At 48.6% G+C, this 25,649-nt stretch overlaps 1 protein-coding gene across 9 annotated transcripts in view; it reads left to right on the top strand.

The window, feature by feature from the left end:
- Positions 1-25,649, top strand: part of LOC144510033 (zinc finger MIZ domain-containing protein 1-like) — a 255,124-nt gene that overhangs the window by 186,466 nt on the left and 43,009 nt on the right. For all 9 annotated transcript variants that reach the window (XM_078239237.1, XM_078239230.1, XM_078239231.1 and 6 more), the window contains 8 exons: positions 2,577-2,748; positions 4,919-5,060; positions 6,995-7,205; positions 13,686-13,791; positions 15,217-15,377; positions 16,971-17,038; positions 20,389-20,457; positions 22,932-23,179. In XM_078239237.1, the coding sequence (XP_078095363.1) occupies positions 2,577-2,748; positions 4,919-5,060; positions 6,995-7,205; positions 13,686-13,791; positions 15,217-15,377; positions 16,971-17,038; positions 20,389-20,457; positions 22,932-23,179 (1,177 nt within the window). The remainder of the gene's footprint in view (positions 1-2,576; positions 2,749-4,918; positions 5,061-6,994; positions 7,206-13,685; positions 13,792-15,216; positions 15,378-16,970; positions 17,039-20,388; positions 20,458-22,931; positions 23,180-25,649) is intronic.

Raw genomic sequence — 25,649 nt, 5'->3', positions numbered from 1 at the left:
AATTCTCACTCAGTGTACCCGAACAGGCACCGGACTAGGGGATTTTCACAGTAACTTCATCGCTGTGTTAATGTAAGCCTACTCGTGATGCTAATAAATAAACTTTTAAAAAACTAAGAATCTACTGATGACCGTGAAACCATTGTCATTCTATGATTTCTATGATTGTCAATTGTCGGGGAAAACCCATCTGGTTCACCTAATGTCCTTTAGGGAAGGAAGTCTGCCGTCCTTACCCGGTCTGGCCTACATGTGACTCCAGAGCCACAGCAATGTGGTTGACTCTCAACTACCCTCCAAGGAATCATAGAAATCATAGAAACCCTACAGTACAGAAAGAGGCCATTCGGCCCATCGAGTCTGCACCGACCACAATCCCACCCAGGCCCTACCCCTACATATTTTACCCACTAATCCCTCTAACCTACACATCTCAGGACACTAAGGGGCAATTTTAGCATGGCCAATCAACCTTACCCGCACATCTTTGGACTGTGGGAGGAAACCGGAGCACCCGGAGGAAACCCACGCAGACACGAGGAGAATGTGCAAACTCCACACAGACAGTGACCCAAGCCAGGAATCGAACCCAGGTCCCTGGAGCTGTGAAGCAGCAGTGCTAACCACTGTGCTACCGTGCCGCCCCATAGGACATATGGTTCCTTATCCATCGACTCTTATTTATCTATCGAATCATAGTTAATGCATCACCATCAATGGCCTCTCCGACTTCCGCTCCGTTACCTCTGGATCTATTCTTATTTGGCCTCTGCATACATAGCAACATCACCCAAAGACACAGCGCTTGTTTTCACCTCTATGCTGAGGACACCCACCACTACCTGACAGTCCCCTCCGACTCCTGGTCAAACAACGTCTCACTTGTTAAATTCTTCACCTTCTTTTCCCATGTCACCCTATCCCCGTAACCCCACACATTTACCCTCCTCATCCCCCTAGGGTCAATTTAGCATGGCCAATCCACCGAACCCGCACATCTATGGACACTAAGGGGTAATTTAGCATGGCCAATCCACCTAACCTGCGCATCTATGGACACTAAGGGGCAATTTAGCATGGCCAATCCACCCTAACCTGCACATCTATGGACACTAAGGGGCAATTTAGCACAGCCAATCCACCTGACATGCATATCTTCAGACTGTGGGAGGAAACCCGTGCAGACTCTGCACCGAGTAACCAAGCCGGGAATCGAACCGGGGTCCCTGGCGCTATGAGGCAGCAGTGCTAACCACTGCGCACATATCACCTCCAGCCCGCACAACCCTTCAAGATCTCTGCGCTCATCTACATTCCGGCCTCTCGAGCATCACTGATTTTAATCGTACCGCCATTGGCGGCCATGACTTCAGCTATCCGGGGGCCCCAAGCTCTGGAATTCCCTCCCTAACCCTCTCCACCTCAGTCTCTCTCCTTCTTGAAGATGCTCCTACCTCTTTGACCAAGCTTTTGATCATCCATCCTAATATCTCCTCATGTGGCTTGGTTATGCTTTGTTTTATAATGTAACCATGGAGAACCCTGGGATGCTTTGTTGGGTGCATTAGAAAATACAAGTTGTTGTTGTATAGTCCAGTCACTGATCCTCAATCACAGCATCTTACCACAGGATGGATCCCAGAAATCGGTGACCAGGGACTTAGCCAAATGGCCTAGTGGTATTATCGCTAGACTATTAATCCAGAAACTCAGCTAATGTTCTGGGGACCCGGGTTCGAATCCCGCCACGGCAGATGGTGGAATCTGAATTCAATTTTTTAAAAATCTGGAATTAAGAATCTACTGATGACCATGAAACCATTGTCGATTGTCGGAAAAACCCATCTGGTTCACTAATGTCTTTTAGGGACATCCTTAACTGGATGTCCTGAACCGGTCTGGCCTACATGTGACTCCAGAACCACAGCAATGTGGTTGACTCTCAACTGCCCTCTGGCAACTAGGGATGGGCAATAAATGCTGGGCCCAGCCAGCGACGCCCACGTCCCATGAATTAAATTAAAAAGGATGCAATGTTGAGGGCTGTATTAAGTCCTCGGAGATAGAAGTTACTTCACCAAAATCCCTTTATTTACAAGTCTGACAACAGCATATAGACTGTTTTCAGTTCGCAGTCTACACTAGGGGTGCCAGAGGAACTGGCGCGCCTGGTTAAGTACAAAGCAAGAGGCTCCCTGATTGGCCCATCAATTTGGCCCTTAATCAGAGATATCTTTTTGTGTTTAACCAAATAAACAAAATCAACTTTACTTAGAGACAGTTCAAAAAGGACAGCTCCCTAAAAGGAGGGGAACCGCCCGAAACAAAAGACAAGACCCTTAATCAGGGAGTTCATATTCTAACAAGCCCACCTCAATTGTCTGATTACAAGGGGCTAAACCTGACTGTCGACTCCATTCTGCATTCAGAGACACGTCAGGGGAACTTCCACCATTGTGGTTTGGTTGGCTTCTAGCTGAGGTCTGAGGGAGGGTTGAGGGTGTATGTGTATGGATGAATGTTTACCTGGGTCACGGATTTGAACGAGGAAATAATCCCCACAATTTGTGTTTCAGCCTGCGAGGTCCATGCCTGGTTACCCCAACTCCCCCATATCGGGAAATCCGACACCACCGATGACCCCGGGGAGCAATATTCCTCCGTACATGTCACCAGGGCAGGACGTCAAGTCGCCCTATCTACCGGACATAAAGCCCAACCTGAATAGTCTTCCTCCACCCCCTACAGGTAATGTCGAAACTCTGTCACGTAATCGCGCACGGCTAGACTCGAAGAGTATAGCGAGACTGCAGAATGATTGTGAGGGGAGTGAGAAGGAGTGGGCCGGGAAATCGGAATCAAAGAATCCCTACAGTGCAGAAGGAGGCCATTCGGCCCATCGAGTCTGCACCGACCACAATCCCACCCAGGCTCTATCCCCACAACCCCACATATTTACTTCGCTAATCCCCTGACACTAGGGTCAATTTAGCATGGCCAATCCACCTAACCCGCACATCTTTGGACACTAAGGGGCAATTTAGCATGGCCAATCCCCCTAATCTGCGCATCTTTGGACACTAAGGGGCAATTTAGAATGGCCAATCCACCCAATCTGCACATCTTTGGACACTAAGGGGCAATTTAGTATGGCCAATCCACCTAACCTACACATCTTTGGACACTAAGGGGCAATTTAGCATGGCCAATCCACCCAATCTGCACATCTTTGGACACTAAAAGGCAATTTAGTATGGCCAATCCACCTAACCTACACATCTTTGGACACTAAGGGGCAATTTAGCATGGCAATTCCACCTAACCTACACATCTTTGGACACTAAGGGGCAATTTAGCATGGCAATTCCACCTAACCTACACATCTTTGGACACTAAGGGGCAATTTAGCATAGCCAATCCACCTAACCTGCACATCTTTGGACACTAAGGGGCAATTTAGCATGGCCAATCCCCCTAACCTGCACATCTTTGGACACTAAGGGGCAATTTAGCATGGCCAATCCACCTAACCTGCACATCTTTGGACACTAAGGGGCAATTTAGCATGGCAATTCCACCTAACCTGCACATCTTTGGACACTAAGGGGCAATTTAGCATGGCAATTCCACTTAACCTGCACATCTTTGGACACTTTGTGATTAATAAATAAACTTGAAAAGTTTTGTGAATTTCCCCACAGAATGTAGTTGAGGTCTAAACAGTGTGTGATTTCAAGAAGAAATTACATGTAGCTCTTGGGGCTAAAGAGGTCAAGGGATTTGGAGGTGAAGTTGGGGGGGACTAGCATATTGAATTTGATGATCAGCCATGAAACTAGAACTAGGGGGCATGGCCTCAAAATAAAGGGGAGCAGATTTAGGACTGAGTTGAGGCGGAACTTATCATAGAATCCCTACAGAGCAGAAGGAGGCCATTCGGCCCATCAAGCCTGCACCAACCACAGCCCCACCCAGGCCCTATCTCTGTAACCTCACGTATTTACACTGCTAGTACCCCTGACACTAAGGGGCAATTTAGCATGGCCAATCCACTTCTTCACCCAAAGGGTTGTGAATCTGTGGAATTCCCTGCCCAGTGAAGCAGTTGAGGCTCCCTCATTGAATGTTTTTAAGGCAAGGATAGATAGATTTTTGAACAGTAAAGGAATTAAGGGTTGTGGTGAGCGGGCGGGTAAGTGGAGCTGAGTCCACGAAAAGATCAGCCATGATCTTATTGAATGGCGGAGCAGGCTCGAGGGACCAGATGGCCTACTCCTGCTCCTAGTTCTTATGTGTCTATGTTTCTCTCAGAAGGTGGTTAGTCCATTGGATTCTATTCCCCAGAGGTGGTAGGTCATTGAACTTCTTCGAGACTGAGTTTGAATTTCATAGAATCATAGAATCCCTCCAGTGCAGAAGGAGGCCATTCGGCCCATCGAGTCTGTACCGACAACAATCCCACCCAGGCCTTGTCCCCGTAACCCCACATATTTACCTCACTAATCCCTCTAACCTTCGCATCACAGGCCACTAAGGGACAATTTAGCACGGCCAATGCACCTAACCCGCACATCTTTCGGACTGTGGGAGGAAACCGGAGCACCCGGAGGAAACCACCACAGACACGGGGGAGAACGTGCAGACTCTGCACAGACAGTGACCCAACTGGGAATCGAACCCCAGGTCCCTGGCGCTGTGAGGTAGCAGTGCTAACCACTGGGCCGCCGGGCCGCCCTTGATGGACAAGTGGGTGAAGGTTTCAGGGGAACAGCGAGGAAGTTGGAGAGGGCATAAATTGGGTCAGGCGTGATGTTACCGAATGGCCCCACCCCCCCCTCATCCACTCCCACCACCACCACCCGCTCCTGTTTCTGAAGGTGGGAGCAGAATCTGATGCGAGGTCTTTTCCTGATTGCAGCGAACCCGGTGGACGAGCTGCGGCTGACGTTCCCCGTGCGTGACGGTGTGGTACTGGAACCGTTCCGCTTGGAGCACAACCTGGCCGTCAGCAACCATGTCTTTCACCTCCGCCACTCAGTGCACCAGACGCTAATGTGGAGGTGAGTTAGACAGCAAAACACACGCGTGTCAAAGTGACGGGAATCCACGTGACGGCGGAAGGTGTTATATTTGATTTGATTTATTATTGTCACATGTATTGGGATAGTGAAAAGTATTGTTTTTTGCGCATTATATAGACAAAGCATACCGTTCATAGAGTACATAGGGGAGAAGGAAGGGAGTGGGTGCAGAATCAGAAATCATAGAAACCCTACAGTACATAAAGAGGCCATTCGGCCCATCGAGTCTGCACCGACCACAATCCCACCCAGGCCCTACCCCCATATCCCTACAGATTTTACCCACTAATCCCTCTAACCTACGCATCTCAGGACACTAAGGGCAATTTTTAGCATGGCCAATCAACCTAACCCGCACATCTTTGGACTGTGGGAGGAAACCGGAGCACCCGGAGGAAACCCACGCAGACACGAGGAGAATGTGCAAACTCCACACAGACAGTGACCCGAGCCAGGAATCGAACCCGGGTCCCTGGCGCTGTGAAGCAGCAGTGCTAACCACTGTGCTACCGTGCTGCCCATGTAGTGTTACAGTCATAGCTAGGGTGGAGAGAAAGATCAGCTTAATATTTGATTTATTAGTATACAGTGAAAAGTATTGTTTCTTGCGTGCTATACAGATAAAACATATCGTTCAGAGTACATTGAGGAGAAGGAAAGGAGAGGGTGTAGAATGTAGTGTTACAGTCATAGCTAGGGTGTAGAGAAAGATCAACTTAATATAAGTTGGTCCATTCTGATGGCAGCAGGGAAGAAGCTGTTCTTGAATCGGTTCTCAGACTTTTGTATGTTATTTCGACGGAAGAAGATGGAAGAGAGAATGTCCGGGGTGCGTGGGGTCATTGATTATGCTGGCTGCTTTGCCGAGGCAGCGGGAAGTGTAGACGGAGTCCATGGATGGGAGGCTGGTTTGCCAAATGGACTGGGCTTTGTTCACGACCCTTTTGTAGTTCCTTGTGGTCTTGGGCAGAGCTGGAGCCATACCAAGCTGTGATACAACCAGAAAGAATGCTTTCTATGTTGCATCTGTAAAAATTGGTGAGAGTTGTAGCTGACATGCCAAATTTTCTTAACCTCCTGAGAAAATGGAGGATTCGATGGGCTTTCTTAACTATAGCATCGGCATGGGGGGGGGACCAGGACAGGTTGTTGGTGATCTGGAAGGACTCGAAGTGAAATAAGTTTAAAACAAATTCCCAATGGACAATGGCCATAAATTGACAACCGGTTCAAGGTTAAATTATTCAGTCCCTCCCTCAGAAGGCCAGCGGATGTGAAATATTTAAAAAAAGGTGCTTACATTGATGTATAGAATCCCTACAGTGCAGAAGGAGGCCATTCTGCCCATCGAGTCTGCACCGACCACAATCCCACCCAGGCCCAATCCCCATAACCCCACATATTTACCCCGATAATCCCTGGAACCTACACATCCTGGGACACTAAGGGGCAATTTAGCACGGCCAAACCCCCTAACCTGCACATCTTTCGGAGGAAACTGGAGCACCCGGAGGAAACCCATGCGGACACGGGGAGAATGTGCAAACTCCACACAGACAGTGACCCGAGGCTGGGAATCGAACGCGGGTCCCTGGCGCTGTGAGGCAGCAGTGCTAACCCACTGTGCCACCGTGCCGCCCACAATGGTATGAGAGAGCACTGTTCTAGACGCACACTGCGGAGGTAAGACTTGCCTTTACGTACCTGACATGGTAGTGTTTGACGGTAGTGGGGAAACGGACCTTTGGTCGATTTAAAAAGGATGCAGAATATCTGAAACAGAGCTGTACTAACAACTTAATAGATTTTTTTTTATAAAGGGAAAGTAGGGGCAGAATTGTCTGATTTAAAATAAAAACCGCAAGGTAAAAGGGACCTGATTTAATACACGCTGCGCCATCTATACCCTTCAGGCCAGATCTGGAACTGCAGTTCAAATGTTATCACCACGAGGACAGGCAGATGAACACAAACTGGCCAGCCTCTGTGCAGGTTAGCGTGAACGCGACTCCCCTGACCATCGAACGCGGGGACAATAAGACCTCCCACAAGCCCCTCTACCTGAAGCACGTGTGTCAGCCAGGGCGGAACACCATTCAGATTACAGTGACGGCCTGCTGCTGTGTGAGTATAACTCCTCTCCCATGTTACTCTATTTCACCTCTCGCCGTCATCCCTTCATTGGCTCTCACTGCGGGTTTAAACTGACAATCCTTGCCCTTAATTATTCATCCCTCCACCCACAACGTCCAGCCTTCCTGATCTCTCATGTATCCTTGTTATTACGAGCTCTTAAGCTTGTAAGATATCGGAGCAGAATTAGGCCATTCAGCCCATCGAGTTCGCTCCACCATTCATTCGATCATGGCTGATATGCTCCTTATGCCCATTTTCCTGCCTTCTCCCCATAACCCTTCAACCCATTACCAATTAAAAATCTGTCTAACTCCTCCTTAAATGTACTCACTGTCCCAGCACTTTGGGGGAGCAAATTCCACAGATTCACAACCCTTTGGGAGAAGTAGTTTCTCCTCAACTCTGTTTTAAATTTGCTGCTCCTTATCCTGAGACTATGACCTTGATGCACCTCAATGAGCACCCGGAAACAAGGCTTTAGAACTGAAGGCTTTAATACATTAACAATGAAACTACTAACACAAATTCACCCGTTCAGACTGAAGGGGTCCTGCCGGAGCAGGGGGTCTTATACCCTGCCACCGGAGGCGGGACCCCACTGGAGTGTGCCATGATAACACTTAGGACAGGTAAACACCCTATCCCAACAACATAGTACAACCCCCATAACAACAACACCCTAGCCCAACAGTAACACAATAACAACCCCAGTGGTGAACCAACGATGGTTCACCACATTCACCCCTCCTTTAGGAACCAAAGGTGGCGGGGTGGATGAAAACAGACAATGACAAAGAAAAATAACAGGATTCACAAGTCCAGACGGTCTGGAGGACCACACCGACGCTGCGATCTTCTCAACACCGGTTGCGAAACCGGAGCAGGTGCTTGCGGTGGCTCTCTCAAAGCAACATCTGGCTGTCCCCTCAAAGACTCCCGGGCCGGCCGGCCCTGATGAGGCGATGGTGTAGGGGATCCTGGAACGTTTGGTGGTGGTGGTGGTGGTGATGATGGTGGCGCCGATCTCCGAGTCTCAGGCAAGCTGTACATGGGAGTAAAAGTGTTATGCACTGGTCCCGGTGCTGACCGCGCCACGTCTGGGGAAGTAATGAGGAGTAGTGGATCTGTGACTGGGGGAATAGGAGCGACAGGAGTTGCTACGTCCCCTGCGGGCGCCAGGTCTCTAATGGAGACAGTGTCCTCTCGCCCGTCAGGATATGCCACATAGGCATACTGAGGGTTGGCGTGGAGGAGTTGGACCGGTTCGACCAAGGGGTCGGACTTGCGAGCCCTCACATGGCGCCGCAGAAGGACGGGTCCTGGGTACGTCAACCAGGCTGGCAATGAGGTCCCCGAGGACGACTTCCGAGGGAATGAGAACATCCTCTCGTGGGGAGTAGCATTGGTTGCCGTACACAGGAGGGAGCGGATAGAATGGAGCGCAGTTGGAAGGACCTCCTGCCACCGGGAGACTGGAAGGCCCTTGGATTTCAGTGCCAGTAGGACAGCCTTCCAGACTGTAGCATTCTCCCTTTCCACCTGTCCGTTACCCCTAGGGTTGTAGCTCGTGGTTCTACTAGAGGCAATTCCGAATGAGAGCAGGAATTGCCTCAAGTCGTTGCTCATGAATGACGAGCCCCTGTCGCTATGAATATAGCAGGGGTACCCGAACAGGGTAAAAAGCTCACTGAATGCCTTGATGACGGTGGCAGTCGACGTGTCCGCACAGGGGAAAACAAACGGAAACCGGGAAAATTCGTCTATTATGTTAAGAAAATAGACATTCCGATCCGTTGAGGGAAGGGGGCCCTTAAAATCTACACTCAGCCTCTCAAAAGGGCGAGTGGCCTTGACCAAATGTGCCCGGTCTGGTCGATAAAAGTGTGGTTTGCATTCTGCGCAAATCCGACAACTTCTAGTAACTGACCTGACCTCCTCCACCGAGTAGGGTAGGTTGCGGGCTTTTATGAAGTGGTAGAGTCTGGTGACTCCAGGATGACACAGATCATTGTGGAGAGCCTTCAAGCGGTCCTCCTGCATGATGGCGCATGTTCCGCGCGAGAGGGCATCCGAGGGCTCATTGAGCTTCCCTGGACGATACATAATATCGTAATTATAGGTGGAGAGCTCAATTCTCCACCGCAAGATCTTATCGTTCTTGATCTTGCCCCTCTGCGTGTTACTGAACATAAACGCCACGGATCGTTGATCCGTGATCAGGGTGAACCGCTTACCTGCCAGGTAATGGCGCCAGTGTCTGACTGCCTCCACAATGGCCTGAGCCTCCTTTTCCACCGCTGAGTGCCGAATCTCTGGGCCTTGAAGGGTGCGGGAAAAAAACGCGACGGGCCTGCCTGCCTGGTTTAGTGTGGCGGCTAGGGCGAAGTCCGATGCATCACTCTCCACCTGGAAAGGGATGGATTCATCCACCGCGTGCATCGTGGCTTTCGAGATGTCGCTTTTCAAAACCTTGAAGGCCAATTGGGCCTCCGGCGTAAGTGGGAAGGTCGTGGACTTAATGAGCGGACGAGCTTTGTCCGCGTAGTTGGGGACCCACTGTGCATAATACGAAAAGAACCCAAGGCATCTCCTCAGTGCTTTCGTGCTAGCGGGCAAGGGAAGTTCAGTGAGTGGGCGCATACGGTCTGGATCAGGGCCAATGACCCCGTTTTCCACCACGTATCCGAGGATGGCTAACCTATGCGTACGGAATACGCACTTCTCCCTGTTATAGGTCAGATTCAGGCGAGATGCAGTGCGTAGAAAGTGTTGGAGATTCGTGTCGTGGTCCTGCTGGTCATGGCCGCAGATGGTGACGTTATCCAGGTACGGGAAGGTAGCCCGCAACCCGTTCTGGTCCACCATTCGGTCCATAGCACGCTGGAAGACCGAGACCCCATTGGTGACACCAAATGGAACCCTGAGGAATTGGTATAGACGACCATCCGCCTCAAAAGCCGTATATTGTCGGTCCTCTGGGCGGATGGGGAGTTGATGGTAGGCGGACTTAAGGTCTATGGTAGAAAACACTCGGTACTGCGCAATCTGATTGACCATATCAGAAATGCGTGGGAGAGGATACGCATCCAGCTGCGTGTATCTATTAATGGTCTGACTATAGTCGATGACCATCCGAGGTTTGTTCCCGCTTTTGACTACCACGACCTGCGCTCTCCACGGACTAGCACTGGCCTGTATGATCCCTTCCTTGAGGAGCCGCTGAACCTCAGATCTAATAAAGATCCGGTCCTCAGCGCTGTAACGCCTACTTTTAGTAGCGATGGGCTTGCAGCCAGGTACCAGATTTTTAAAAAGGGATGGTGTCGTGATCTTCAGGGTGGATAGATTGCACGCGGGGCGCTTTGGGCAATTTGGAGGCTGCGGCTGGTTCCCTACTGCCAGTGAAGGGAGTGGCCCACCGTACTGTAGGATCACACTCTTCATGTGGACCATAAAGTTTAGTCCAAGGAGAATTGGCGCGCAAAGGTGAGGTAGCACAAGGAGCCTGTATTGCTCGTAAACTGTGCCCTGTACCTCAAGAGTTACCATACATCGTCCTTGGATCGGTACAGACCGGGACTGTGATGCCATGGAAATTGTCTGTTTGGCAGGGAGAACCCGGAGTCCACACCTTTTAGCAGTTTCAGGGTGTATGAAACTTTCGGTGCTCCCACTGTCAAACAGACAATTCACAGTTCTGCCACTAACCTTTACCTCCATCATGGAATGTTCCAGTCTGTAATGCCTGGTCTGATCCAGAGAGATCGACGCCACCGTTGGCCCCTGGGCGTCACTGCATGCTGCCGATGTGGATGCTGAGGACCCCTGCTGGTCGCTGCTGCATGCTGCCGATGTGGATGCTGAGGACCTCTGCTGGTCGCTCCTAGTCGTCGTGGACCATGATGGCCGCCCCCATGAATCGCATGTGGCCGAGGGCTCCAAGCGCAGCGACTCCTGGTGGTTTTCCTCCTCCTCTGTCTGCCACGATGGCGCCGTCCTGAGATCGCACGTGGTCGGACCTCGTGGGTACTGCAGCGCCGAAAGAGATGGTCTCCGTTCTGGAGGGTTACAAGCTGCACTGCCGTTTTTAGGTTTGGACCTGCAGACTTTGCCGTAGTGGCCTTTTTTACCGCACTGGCTGCAGATTGCCGTTCTTGCCGGACACTGTTGCCGTGGATGCTTGGCCCCACCGCAAAAATAGCATCGCTGGCCACCTGGAGCTGCCGCCGTCGTCGAATCGATCTGGGAGCGCGGGTTCGCGGGGCGAGGAGGGAGCAGAGCTTGCTCCAACCACGTTGACTGCACGTGGTCCTCGGGGTACAGCGCCAAGCTCTTCGACGCCGCCTCCAACCTCACGGCCATCCCCATTGCCTGGGTCAAGTTGAGTTTCCCCTTTTCTAATAATTTAAGTCTGATGTACGAGGACCCTACCCCTGCTACGAACGCGTCTCGGGCGAGGTCTTGCATGTACTGCTCGGCGGAGACATCCTTACAGTCACAACCCCTGGCAAGCTGCAGGAGTTCATTGGCGTAGTCTTCTATGGTCTCGCCCGACTGCCGACGTCGTGTAGCGAGGAGATAACGAGCGTGAATCTCGTTGGGTGGCGTAATGTACCTATTCTTTAGGAGCTCGACGGCACCCTGGTAAGTGGAAGCTGCACGAATGGCTAGGTAAATCGTGTCGCTTACCCTTGCGTGGAGGACCTGGAGTCTATCACTGTCTGTAGTGATAGCTACCGAGGCTGCCAGGTAGTCCTCGAAGCACTTCCACCAATGTTCGAACGTGTTAGCTGCACCGACCGCACGTGGGTCCAGTGTCAGACGATCCGGTTTTAGGATCTGTTCCATATTCTCAGTTAATGTATTAAATTGATGCACCTCAATGAGCACCCGGAAACAAGGCTTTAGAACTGAAGGCTTTAATACATTAACAATGAAACTACTAACACAAATTCACCCGTTCAGACTGAAGGGGTCCTGCCGGAGCAGGGGGTCTTATACCCTGCCACCGGAGGCGGGACCCCACTGGAGTGTGCCATGATAACACTTAGGACAGGTAAACACCCTATCCCAACAACATAGTACAACCCCCATAACAACAACACCCTAGCCCAACAGTAACACAATAACAACCCCAGTGGTGAACCAACGATGGTTCACCACAGACCTCTCGTCCCAGAATGCCCCACAAGAGGAAGCATCCGCTCCACGTCTACTTTATCCACACCTTTTATCATCTTGTGAACCTCAATTTGATCTCCCCTCATTCTTCTAAATTCCAGAGAGTATCGGCCTAAACTGTTCAATCTCTCTTCACACGACAAACCCCTCATCTCTGGAATCAATCCAGTGAACTTCCTCTGAACTGCCTCCAATGCCACGACACCTTTCCTCAAATAAGGGGACCAAAACTGTGCACAATACTCCAGGTGCGGCCTCACCAATGCCTTGTACAGTTGCAACAAGACTTCCTCACCTTTATATTCCTTTAGCTATAAATGCCAACATTCCATTCACTTTCTTTATTAACTGCTGTACCTGCATGCTAGTTTTCTGTGACTCATGAATGAGGACACCCTGATCCCTCTGCACCGGAGCACCCCGAAGTCTCTCCCCATTTAGATAATAAGTCACCTTCCCATTTTTCCGACCAAAATGCATGACCTCACACTTATCTACGTTAAACTCCATCTGCCACCTTTCGGCCCACTCTCCTAACCGATCTATATCCATTTGTACGGTTCTTATTTCCTCATTGCAACTTACTGTCACGCCTATTTTTGTGTCATCTGCAAATTTGGCTATAGAGCCTCCTATCCCTGTATCCAAGTCATTAATATAGATTGTGAATCTTGTGGGTTTCTTTTTCTGCCTTTGACTTGAATGACAAAACTGTGTACAGTTTTGGTCTCCTTACTTGAGAAAGGATATACTGGCACTGGAGGAGGTGCAGAGGAGATTCACTAGGTTGATTCCGGAGTTGAGAGGGTTGGCTTATGAGGAGAGACAAAGTAGACTGGGGCTATACTCATTGGAATTCAGAAGAATGAGGGGAGAGGGGGGTGGATCTTATATAAGATGATGAAGGGAATAGATAAGATAGAAGCAGGGAAGTTGTTTCCACTGGCGGGTGAAACTAGAACTGGGGGGGCATGGCCTCAAAATAAGGGGAAGCAGATTTAGGACTGAGTTGAGGAGGAACTTCTTCACACAAAGGGTTGTGAATCTGTGGAATCCCCTGCCCAGTTGAGGCTACCTCATTGAATGTTTTTAAGGCAAGAATAGGTAGATTTTTGAACAGTAAAGGAATTAAGGGTTATGGTGAGCGGGCGGGTAAGTGGAGCTGAGTCCATGAAAAGATCAGCCATGATCTTATTGAATGGCAGAGCAGGCTCGAGGGGCCAGATGGCCTACTCCTGCTCCTGGTGCTTATGTTCTTATGACGTTCTGTTGTTTTTTCCCTTGCAGTCGCATCTGTTTGTGCTGCAGTTGGTGCACAGACCTTCAGTCCGTTCAGTACTGCAGGGTCTACTGAAGAAGAGACTCCTTCCTGCAGAACACTGTATAACAAAAAGTGAGTACTTGGCCACCAGGTCGATTTTCTTTTTAACTGCAGCCCCATTCTCTAACTTTAAGGGGCTTTTAGATAAGTACATGAATATGCGAGGAATAGAGGGATTATGGAGCATGGGCAGGCAGAAGGGATTAGTTTAATTTGGCGTCATGTTCGGCACAACATGGTGGGCCGAAGGGCCTGCTCCTGTGCTGTACTGTTCTATGTTCAATCCCATCTCACCCCAGAAACTCATTCAATTGAAACCTGTTTTAACGTCCTTCTGTGCTAACAGATCGACATTCTATTCATAGAATATTACAATCCCCACAGTGCAGGAGAGGCCACTCGGCCCATTGAGTCTGCACCGACTCTCTGACAGAGTGACTTACCCAGGCCCTATCTCCGTAACCCCATACATTTAGCATGGCCAATCCACCTAACCTACATATCTTTGGACACGAAGGGACAATTTAGCATTTTGTACACGGTGGCACAGTGGTTAGCACTGCTGCCTCACAGCGCCAGGGACCTGGGTTCAATTCCGGCCTCGGGTCACGGTCTGTGTAGAGTTTGCATGTTCTCCCTGTGTCTGCGTGGGTTTCCTCCGGGTGCTCCGGTTTCTTCCCACAGTCTAAAGATGTGTAGGTTAGGTGGATTGGCCATGCTAAATTGCCCCTTAGTATCCAAAGATGTGTAGGTTAGGTGGATTGGCCATGCTAAATTGCCCCTTAGTGTCCAAAGATGTGTAGGTTAGGTGGATTGGCCATGCTAAATTGCCCCTTAGTATCCAAAGATGTGTAGGTTAGGTGGATTGGCCATGCTAAATTGCCCCTTAGTGTCCAAAGATGTGTAGGTTAGGTGGATTGGCCATGCTAAATTGCCACTTAGTGTCCAAAGATGTGTAGGTTGGGTGGATTAGCCATGCTAAATTGCCCCTTAGTATCTAAAGATGTGCAGGTTAGGTAGATTGGCCATGTTAAATTGCCCCTTAGTGTCTAAAGATGTGCAGGTTAGGTGGATTGGCCGTGCTAAATTGCCCCTTAGTGTCTAAAGATGTGCAGGGTTAGGTGGATTGGCTATGCTAAATTGCCCCTTAGTATCCAAAGATGTGCAGGTTAGGTAGATTGGCCATGCTAAATTGCCCCTTAGTATCCAAAGATGTGCAGCTTAGGTGGATTGGCCATGCTAAATTGCCCCTTAGTTTCTAAAGATGTGCAGGTTAGGTGGATTGGCCATGCTAAATTGCCCCTTAGTGTCAGGGGGACTAGCTAGGGTACATGCATGGGGTTATGGGGATAGGGCCTGGGTGGGATGTGGTCAGTGCAGATTCGATGGACCGAATGGCCTCCTTCTGCACTGTAGGGTATCTATGATTCTACAATCTGCGGGATGTGTTTTGTTCTTAGTCAATGTTGTAAATGCTTTAATTTTTCTACAAATCAGTCAAGCGGAACTTCAACAGCAGCGCGGTGTCGTCTGGTAACCCCGGGTTGAACGGCGAAGACGGTGTTGAACAAACGGCGATTAAAGTGTCCCTGAAATGTCCGATCACATTCCGGAGAATCCAATTACCCGCTCGAGGACACGATTGTAAACACATACAGGTCAGTAGGACTGACAACGTTGTACAGTCCCTGGTTGTGGAGAAGTGTTGGCCCAATGGTATTGTCACTAGACTATTAATCCAGAAGCACAGCTAATGTTCTGGGGACCCGGGTTCGAATCCCGCCACGGCAGATGGTGGAATTTGAATTCAATTAAAAAATATCTGGAATTAAGAATCTACTGATGCCCCATTGTCGATTGTCGGAAAAACCCATCCGTTCCCTTTAGGGAAGGAAATCTGCCGTCCTTACCCGGTCTGGCCTACATGTGACTCCAGAGCCACAGCAATGTGGTTGACTCTCAACTGCCCTCGGGTAACTAGGGATGGGCAATAAATGCTGGCCCAGCCAGCGACGCCCATGTCCCACCAATTAATTAAAAAAAGATGGAGTTTGACGATGAACGTTGAGAGTTTCGTGGGCACTGCTACTGGGATTTACTCCCCATACCCAAAAATTCTGTTTGAAATCTAGATTTTCCGTTTATGTTTTAGTGTCACAGGTAGGCTGACATTAACGCCGCAATGAAGTCAGTGTGAAAATCCCCTAGTCGCCACACTCCGGTGCCTGTTCGGGTTACACTGAGGGAGAATTTAGCACCTAACCCGCACGTCTTTCGGACTGTGGGAGGAAACCGGAGCACCCGGAGGAAACCCACGCAGACACAGGGAGAACGTGCAGACTCTGCACAGACAGTGACCCAAGCCGGGAATCGAACCCGGGTCCCTGGCGCTGTGAGGCAGCAGTGCTAAACATTGTGTCAAGCAAAACCGCCATTAACATCTGAGTTATCTGATTTATAGGTTTTGATCTTTTACTTTCATTGTCTTCTGCTTGGCAAATATTACTGGTTCGGATACAGCATTCGCAGATTGCATTATGATCATTTCCCAAACACATAACCATGCATTACCGCCCCAGGCTATATCAACGCGGGAAGGAGACCAACAGACAAGGTCCACAAGTTCCACAAAATGTCCCTTGCCTGTGAATTTTTTCCTTTCTCTGTACCTCTCTCCTTGCTGAATATGTTGGGGGGGGGTTTAATTATCACAGTTACAGTTTAAGTTTAAAGTTTATTAGTGTCACAAGTAGGCTTACATTAACATTGCAATGAAGTTACTGTGAAAATCCCCTAGTCGCCACACTCCGGCGCCTGTTTGGGTACACTGAGGGAGAATTTAGCACCTAACCAGCATGTCTTTCAGACGGTGGGAGGAAACCGGAGCACCCGGAGGAAACCCACGCAGACACGGGGAGAATGTGCAGACTCCACACAGACAGTGTCCCGAGGCCGGGAATCGAACCCGGGTCCCTGGCGCTGTGAGGCAGCAGTGCTAATCACTGGGACCCCCCGTGCCGCTCCCCACTCAACTGGGGAAAACCAACTGGGTTAATTACAAAGGGTTCAGAACTCCTCCTGCTCAGACGTTCAAGGGGAAGGAAGTTTCCGTTAGTGTGAAACGCAATTTCCCAATGTCCAATACGTACTGAGGTGTTATTCGAAAATGGTTGACAAAGGGAATTTCGCCCTCACAGCCCAACTGTATTACAGGATTAATGAACTAATATTGCTTCATTTGTCCTTCCCAGTGTTTCGACCTCGAGTCCTATCTGCAGTTGAACTGCGACAGAGGAACGTGGAGATGTCCAGTGTGCAAGTGAGTCCTTTATTTGTAGAGTCGTGAGTCAAAGCTGTGAAAAAGCAAAAGCTTTTTTTTTAAGAAAGCCCCTTGATTATTTCTCCTTGCTTCCTAATATTCTCAGATACTGTCTCGATGTTTTTCTTGTTGTCGGAGTTAAAACTATCGTTCCCCTCAAGCAAACGGACAAAGTCGCGGAGTGGTTTAAGATGATTTATTGGCGACTGCAGCCCGACAGGAATCTGATCCAATCTTGCAGAATTCAGAAATACCACAAGCAATAATGCACGGTGGCCCAGTGGTTAGCACTGCTGCCTCACAGCGCCAGGGACCCGGGTTCGATTCCCGGCCTCGGGTCACTGTCTGTGCGGAGTCTGCACGTTCTCCCCGTGGGTCTCCTCCAGTTTCCTCTCACACCCCAAAGATGTGCGGGTTGGGTCGATTGGCCATGCCAAATTGCTCCTTAGTGTCAGGGGGATTAGCAGGGTAAATATGTGGGGTTATGGGGATAGGGCCTGGGTGGGATTGTGGTCAGTGCAGACTCGATGGGCCGAATGGCCTCCTTCTGCACTGTGGGGATCCTCTGATTCTATTCTATGATTGTAGTTTCAAATTCGATTACAAGTAATTAGCATATCATAGTTAAAGTTTATTTATTGGTCACAAGTCGGTCTACATTAACACTGCAATGAAGTTAGTGTGAAAATCCTCTAGTCGCCACACTCCAGTGCTTGTTCGGATACACTGTCGGAGAACTTAGCATGGCCAATGCACCTAATCACCATGTCTTTCGGACTTACCAATCAAAGATTTACATTTGCATATTAGTTTTATCTATATCCACTCACAATTATTGATTAAGGTTACATCATGCATATGTAAGGGTATAGTTGTCCAATTATAACATGTACATGTCTTCCGAATGATAATATCATCAAGCGGTCACACGGAGTTGGGGGTAGGGTGTTAGTGTGGATTGGGGATTGGCTATCCGACAGGAAGCAGAGAGTCGGAATAAATGGGTGCTTTTCTGGTTGGCGGATGGTAACTAGTGGCGTGCCGCAGGGATCGGTACTGGGGCCTCAACTATTTACCATTTATATAGACGATCTGGAGGAGGGGACTGAGTGTAGGGTAACAAAGTTTGCAGACAACACAAAGATAAGTGGAAAAGTGAATCGTGTGGAGGGTGTAGAAGGTCTGCAGAGAGATTTGGACAGGCTGAGTGAGTGGGCGAGGATCTGGCAGATGGAGTATAACGTTGACAAATGTGAGGTTATTCACTTTGGAGGAAATAATAGCAAATTGGATTATTATCTAAATGGAAAAAAATTACAACATGCTACTGTGCAGAGGGACCTGGGGGTCCTTGTGCATGAGACGCAAAAACCCAGTCTGCAGGCGCAACAGGTGATCAAGAAGGCAAATGGGATGTTGGCCTATATCGCAAGGGGGATAGAATATAAAAGCAGAGATGTCTTGCTGCATCTGTACAGGGCATTGGTGAGGCCGCAGCTGGAATACTGTGTGCAGTATTGGTCCTCTTATTTGCGGAAGGATATATTGGCCTTGGAGGGAGTGCAGAGAAGGTTCACCAGGTTGATATCAGAGATGAGGGGTGTTGATTATGAGGAGAGACTGAGCAGATTGGGTTTGTACTCGTTGGAATTTAGAAGACTGAGGGGGGATCTTATAGAGACCTATAAGGTAATGAAGGGGCTGGATAGGGTAGAGGTGGAGAGATTCCTTTCACTTAGAAAGGAAGCCAGAACTAGAGGGCACAGCCTCAAAATAAAGGGGGGTCAGTTTAGGACAGAGTTGAGGAGGAACTTCTTCTCTCAGAGGGTGGTGAATCTCTGGAATTCTCTGCCCACTGAAGTAGTGGAGGCTACCTCGTTGAATATGTTTAAATCACGGATAGATGGATTCCTGATCGGTAAGGGTATTAGTGGTTATAGGGATCAGGCGGGTAAGTGGAACTGATCCACTTCAGATCAGCCATGATCTTATTGAATGGCGGGGCAGGCTCGAGGGTCTAGATGGCCTACTCCTGCTCCTATTTCTTATGTTCTCATGTTCTTAAGCAAAGATAGCTATAAATCTGACCAATGGTATATAAAAATATTAAATCTACTGCGTTACCATTGTCAACCCTCTCTTACCTCCTCAAACAATTCAGTACGATCAACACAGCGCGAGTTTCCCTTTTGAAATCCACGTGGATTATTCAATATCTAATTTCTAGATGTGCTTCCCTAGCACGGATTCCAGTATTGTTCCTACTCCCAATGTCAAACATATTCTGCCCTCCTAAAGAATAAATGCCAGGTGACTCTGACACCCAAAGTTCAGGTGCATCAGAAGGATTTAGGGATCCGGGCTCGATTCCAGCCTCGGGTCACTGTCTGTGTGAAGTCTGCATGTTCTCCCCGTGTCTGCGTGGGTTTCCTCCGGGTGCTCCGTTTTCCTCCCACATTCCAAAGATGTGCAGGTTAGGTGGATTGGCCATGCTAAATCGCTCCTTAGTGTCCAGAGATGTGCCGGTTAGGTGGATTGGCCATGCTAAATTGTCCCTTAGAGGTTTACAGCGTGGAAACAGGCCCTTCAGCCAAACTTGTCCATGCCGCCCAGTTTTTACCACTAAGCTAGTCCCGCTTGCCCACATTTGGCCCACATTATTCTATACCCATCTTACCCATGTAACTGTCTAAATGCTTTTCAAAAGACAAAATTGTACCCGCCGCTACTACTGCCTCTGGCAGCTCATTTCAGACACTCACCACCCTCTGTGTGAAAAAATTACCCCTCTGGACCCTTTTGTATCTCTGCCCTCTCACCGTAAATCTATGCTCTCTAGTTTTAGACTCCCCTACGTTGTTGACTATCTAGCTGATCTATGCCCCTCACCCCTCAGCCTCCTACGCTCCCAGGTAAAAATTGCCAGTCTATCCAGCCTCTCCTTATAGCTCAAAGCATCAAGTCCCAGTAGCATCCCAGTAAATCTTTTCTTCACTCTTTCTAGTTTAATAATATCCTTAGCCCTTGAGTGTCCAAAGATGTGTAGGTTAAGGAGATTAGCGGGGTAAATATGTGGGGTTACGGGGATATAGAGTGGGCCTGGGTAAGATGCACTGTCAGTCAGAGAGTCATTACAGACTCGATGGGCTGAATGGCCTCCTTCTGCACTGTAGGGATTCTGTGTGCCAACCTAGTCTTTTTGGTTGTTCTTTCGAGATGTGTCAGACCCAATCAGATCCTGCAGAAACTCCGTGTTGGGAGGCAGTGTTGGAAAATCACTCTGGAGCTGTGCTGCTGCGCTGGGATTTATTATCTTTAGCCTTTAATTCATTTTTTCTCACTTTTAATAGTAAAACGGCATTGCTGGAAGGACTGGAAGTAGACCAGTACATGTGGGGCATCCTGGCAGCGATACAGAAGTAAGTGACTATCTCATGACTTTGCTCGGTCTGGAGCTGTAGGAACATAAATAGAAGCAGGAGTGGGCCATACGGACCCTCGAGTCAGCTGAAATCTCAGCTCCACTTTCCTGCCTAGTTCCTGTCAAACTCCTTTTTGAATATACTCACCTGTAACCTGATGGTTCTCTGCCCCTATCTGTAACTGCAACACTCCAATCTGCGCCCCCTCTGTTCCTTCTCTCCTTTGGATTCTATGAACAGTATGTTTTGTCTGTATAGTGCACAAGAAACAATAAATCAAATCAAAGGAGTGTTTGATTTGATCTGACGGAAATCTTTGTCGCTTCTTTGGACACGGGTGAGGTCCCTGAGGATTGGAGGATAGCGAATGTGGTCCCGTTGTTTAAGAAGGGTAGCAGGGATAACCCAGGAAATTATAGGCCGGTGAGCTTGACATCCGTGGTAGGGAAGTTGTTGGAGAGGATTCTTAGAGACAGGATGTATGTGCATTTAGAACGGAACAATCTCATTAGTGACAGACAGCATGGTTTTGTAAGAGGGAGGTCGTGCCTTACAAATTTGGTGGAGTTTTTTGAGGAAGTGACAAAAACGGTTGATGAAGGAAGGGCCGTGGATGTCGTCTATATGGATTTCAGTAAGGCATTTGACAAAGTCCCACATGGCAGGTTGGTTAAGAAGGTTAAGGCTCATGGGATACAAGGAGAAGTGGCTCGATGGGTGGAGAACTGGCTTGGCCATAGGAGACAGAGGGTAGTGGTCGAAGGGTCTTTTTCCGGCTGGAGGTCTGTGACCAGTGGTGTTCCGCAGGGCTCTGTACTGGGACCTCTGCTATTTGTGATATATATAAATGATTTGGAAGAAGGTGTAACTGGTGTAATCAGCAAGTTTGCGGATGACACGAAGATGGCTGGAATTACGGATAGCGAAGAGCATTGTCGGGCAATACAGCAGGATATAGATAGGCTGGAAAATTGGGCGGAGAGGTGGCAGATGGAATTTAATCCGGATAAATGCGAAGTGATGCATTTTGGAAGAAATAATGTAGGGAGGAGTTATGCAATAAATGGCAGAGTCATCAGGAGTATAGAAACACAGAGGGACCTAGGTGTGCAAGTCCACAAATCCTTGAAGGTGGCAACACAGGTGGAGAAGGTGGTGAAGAAGGCATATGGTATGCTTGCCTTTATAGGACGGGGTATAGAGTATAAAAGCTGGAGTCTGATGATGCAGCTGTATAGAACGCTGGTTAGGCCGCATTTGGAGTACTGCGTCCAGTTCTGGTCGCCGCACTACCAGAAGGACGTGGAGGCATTGGAGAGAGTGCAGAGAAGGTTTACCAGGATGTTGCCTGGTATGGAGGGTCTTAGCTATGAGGAGAGATTGGGTAGACTGGGGTTGTTCTCCTTGGAAAGACGGAGAATGAGGGGAGATCTAATAGAGGTATACAAGATTATGAAGGGTATAGATAGGGTGAACAGTGGGAAGCTTTTTCCCAGGTCGGAGGTGACGATCACGAGGGGTCACGGGCTCAAGCTGAGAGGGGCGAAGTATAACTCAGACATCAGAGGGACGTTTTTTACACAGAGGGTGGTGGAGGCCTGGAATGCGCTGCCAAGTAGGGTGGTGGAGGCAGGCACGCTGACATCGTTTAAGACTTACCTGGATAGTCACATGAGCAGCCTGGGAATGGAGGGATACAAACGATTGGTCTAGTTGGACCAAGGAGCGGCACAGGCTTGGAGGGCCGAAGGGCCTGTTTCCTGTGCTGTACTGTTCTTTGTTCTTTGTTCTTTGATATGAAGTTGATCTTTCTCTACACCCTAGCTGTGACTGTAACACTACATTCTGCACTCTCTCCTTTCCTTCTCCCCATGTAATCTATGAACAGTATGCTTTGTCTGTATAGCGCACAAGAAACAATACTTTTCACTGTATCCCAATACATGTGACAATAATAAATCAAACAATACTTTTCACTGTATCCCAGTACATGTGACAATAATAAATCAAACAATACTTTTCACTGTATCCCAGTACATGTGACAATAATAAATCAAACAATACTTTTCACTGTATCCCAGTACATGTGACAATAATAAATCAAACAATACTTTTCACTGTATCCCAGTACATGTGACAATAATAAATCAAACAATACTTTTCACTGTATCCCAGTACATGTGACAATAATAAATCAAACAATACTTTTCACTGTATCCCAGTACATGTGACAATAATAAATCAAACAATACTTTTCACTGTATCCCAATACATGTGACAATAATAAATCAAATCAAATCAAAAGTGCTGGGGAATGGGATAAGAATAGTTGGTGCTTGGTGGCCAGCACAGACACAATGGGCCAAAGGGCCTCTTTCTATGCTGTTGAAGTCTCAATAAGCACAGAAGGGTAAGGGCACAGCATCCTGAAAGCATTTGGATTTAAAACCATTTCTGCTCACTCTCCCCAGCACGGAGTTTGAAGAGGTTACAATCGACCCAACGTGCAGCTGGAGGCCGGTGCCAGTCAAGTCGGACATCCACATTAAGGACGACCCAGATGGGCCCATGGCCAAGAGGTGCAAGACCATGAGCCCCAGCCAGATGACCATGCCGAATGTGATGGAGATGATCGCGGCACTGGGACCAGGAACATCTCCCTACCCATCCCTGACACTGCCACCAGGGGGCAATAACAACACTGAATATGCCCATCAGAGTAAGTACATTAGCAAGGCAGTGCTGCAGCGACCATTATTTAGTTATTAGTGTCACAAGTCAGCTTACATTAATGCTGCAATGAAGTCACTGTGAAAACCATAGTCGCCACACTCCGGCGCCTGTTCGGGTTACACTGAGGGAGAATTTAGCACCTAACCAGCACGTCTTTCAGACTGTGGGAGGAAACCGGAGCACCCGGAGGAAACCCACACAGACACAGGGAGAACGTGCAGACTCTGCACAGACAGTGACCCAAGTCGGGAATCGAACCCGGGTCCCTGGCGCTGTGAGGCAGCAGTGCTAACCGCTGTGCCACCGTGAGAATCATTTAACAAAGCAAATTGTTTGATAGAACAACTCGCATTTTTATAACATCTTCCACGACCACAGGATGTCCCAAAGTGCTCTGCAGCCCACTGAGTGATTGGACTTCAGAAGAGCGAGAGGGGATCTCATAGAAACTTATAAAATTCTAACAGGGTTAGCCAGGGCGGATTCAGAAAGAATGTTCCCGATGGTGGGGGGAGTCCAGACCTAGGGGGTCGCAGTTTGAGGATAAGGGTGGCTTATTGTCCCTTAGTGTCCAAAGATGCTAAATTGTCCCTTAGTGTCCAAAGATGTGCAGGTTAGGTTGATTGGCCATGCTAAATTGCCCCTCAGTGTCCAAAGATGTGAAGGTTAGGTGGATTGGCCATGCTAAATTGTCCCTTAGTGTCCAAAGATGTGCAGGTTAGGTTGATTGGTCATGCTAAATTGTCCCTTAGTGTCTAAAGATGTGCAGGTTAGGTGGATTGGCCATGCTAAATTGTCTCTTAGTGTCCAAAGATGTGCAGGTTAGGGGGATTGGCCATGCTAAATTGCCCCTTAGTGTGCAGGTTAGGGGGATTGGCCATGCTAAATTGCCCCTTAGTGTGCAAAGATGTACAGGTTAGGTGGGTTGGCCATGCTAAATTGCTCCTTAGTGTCCAAAGATGTGCGGGTTAGGTTGATTGGCCATGCTAAATTGCCACTTAGTATTTGGAGGGTTAGCAGGGTAAATACGTGGGGTTACGGGGATAGGGGCTGGGTAAGATTGTCGTCAGTGCAGGCTCGATGGGTTGAATGGCCTCCTTCTGCACTGTAGGGATTGTATGAATGTTCACAGAATAGTTTGTCCTCTTTCTGGAAACGCATGTCATAATCCAGGTCAGAAGCTCCAAAATGGTTTAGGAAGTCAGCCTAGATCATAAGTTTTGCACATTGAATTTTGGCACAGGTAAGCATCAGATGTTTCACTCCAGGTATGATTCAAATGATCCACTCGGGAGCTGTTACCAAATAAAGTTTGTTTAAAAATAGAGTTAACATGTATAGAAAGAAAGTTTGCCAATTACAAACATGAAGAAACAACCACGATATTGAATAAATCTTAACAACTAAATGCACTGTTCCAACATAACAACACTCTGACAAACATACACCCATCCCAGGTTTCGCACAGAAAATAAGAATGCTCACCTGATGTTGGATTTTCTAGCACTGCAACACTTGCCGTGAGTTAGCCCTTTCGATGGAAAATTGAAACTCTGAATTCCCAGCTCTGTAGCTTCCAGCACACCTCGAGGTAGATCTCCTGCTTGGCTCTGGCTAGCAAACCACCAGCCAAATTTTCACTCCATTTTTTAAAGTTTCTTTTATTAGTGTCACAAATACGCTCACATAACTGCAGTGAAGAAATCCCCTAGTCGCCACACTCTGGCGCCTGTTCGGGTTACACTGAGGGAGAACTTAGCACCTAACCAGCACGTCTTTCGGACTGTGGGAGGAAACTGGAGCAACCTGGGGAAGCCCACACAGACATGGGGAGAATGTGCAGACTCCGCACAGACAGTGACCCAAGCTGGGAATCGAACCCGGGTCGTTGGCGCTGTGAGGCAGCAGTGCCAACCCACTGTGCCGTCCAGAAAGGCAAGAAGAACAGCTTCCAACTTGCCAACAGAATTACAAATACCAGGAAGAGAGAGACAAACACATTGCATCTGGCCTGGAGTCCAAACACCTTCTAACTAGCCAGCAACCAAAACTGAAAGTCAGAACTCTGGTGAGGGAAACAAACTGCCCCACCTGACCTGTCAATCATTCTCCCCCCCCCCCCCCCCCCCCTCCTCAACAATTCCAAAAAGGTCATAAACTCCAAGAAGAGTGCATTAGGCCCAGATTAAAAATAAGCAAAAGCTCAATTTAAGCGGCAATAAAAGGACATCGACTCAGAGAGATGGGCAATAAGCACAAAAGGCCATCTTAAAAGAGCGCAGGGAAACATGATTAAAATACGTTTCTTAAAGGCGCAGTAGCGTCACACTCATCCCCAGTCTCGCTGGCACTTTGGTTTCAAATTTTAAAACCTTGGGCAATATTTTGCAGTTGACTGGAAAGTAAAATCGATCACGTTGAAACATCCGAATGGCAGTGACCCCATTTTGACCTGG

This window comes from Mustelus asterias, chromosome 22 (genome assembly GCF_964213995.1).
Source record: "Mustelus asterias chromosome 22, sMusAst1.hap1.1, whole genome shotgun sequence".
Classification (NCBI taxonomy): domain Eukaryota; kingdom Metazoa; phylum Chordata; class Chondrichthyes; order Carcharhiniformes; family Triakidae; genus Mustelus; species Mustelus asterias.
This window is presented reverse-complemented; position numbering and strand designations above follow the sequence as displayed.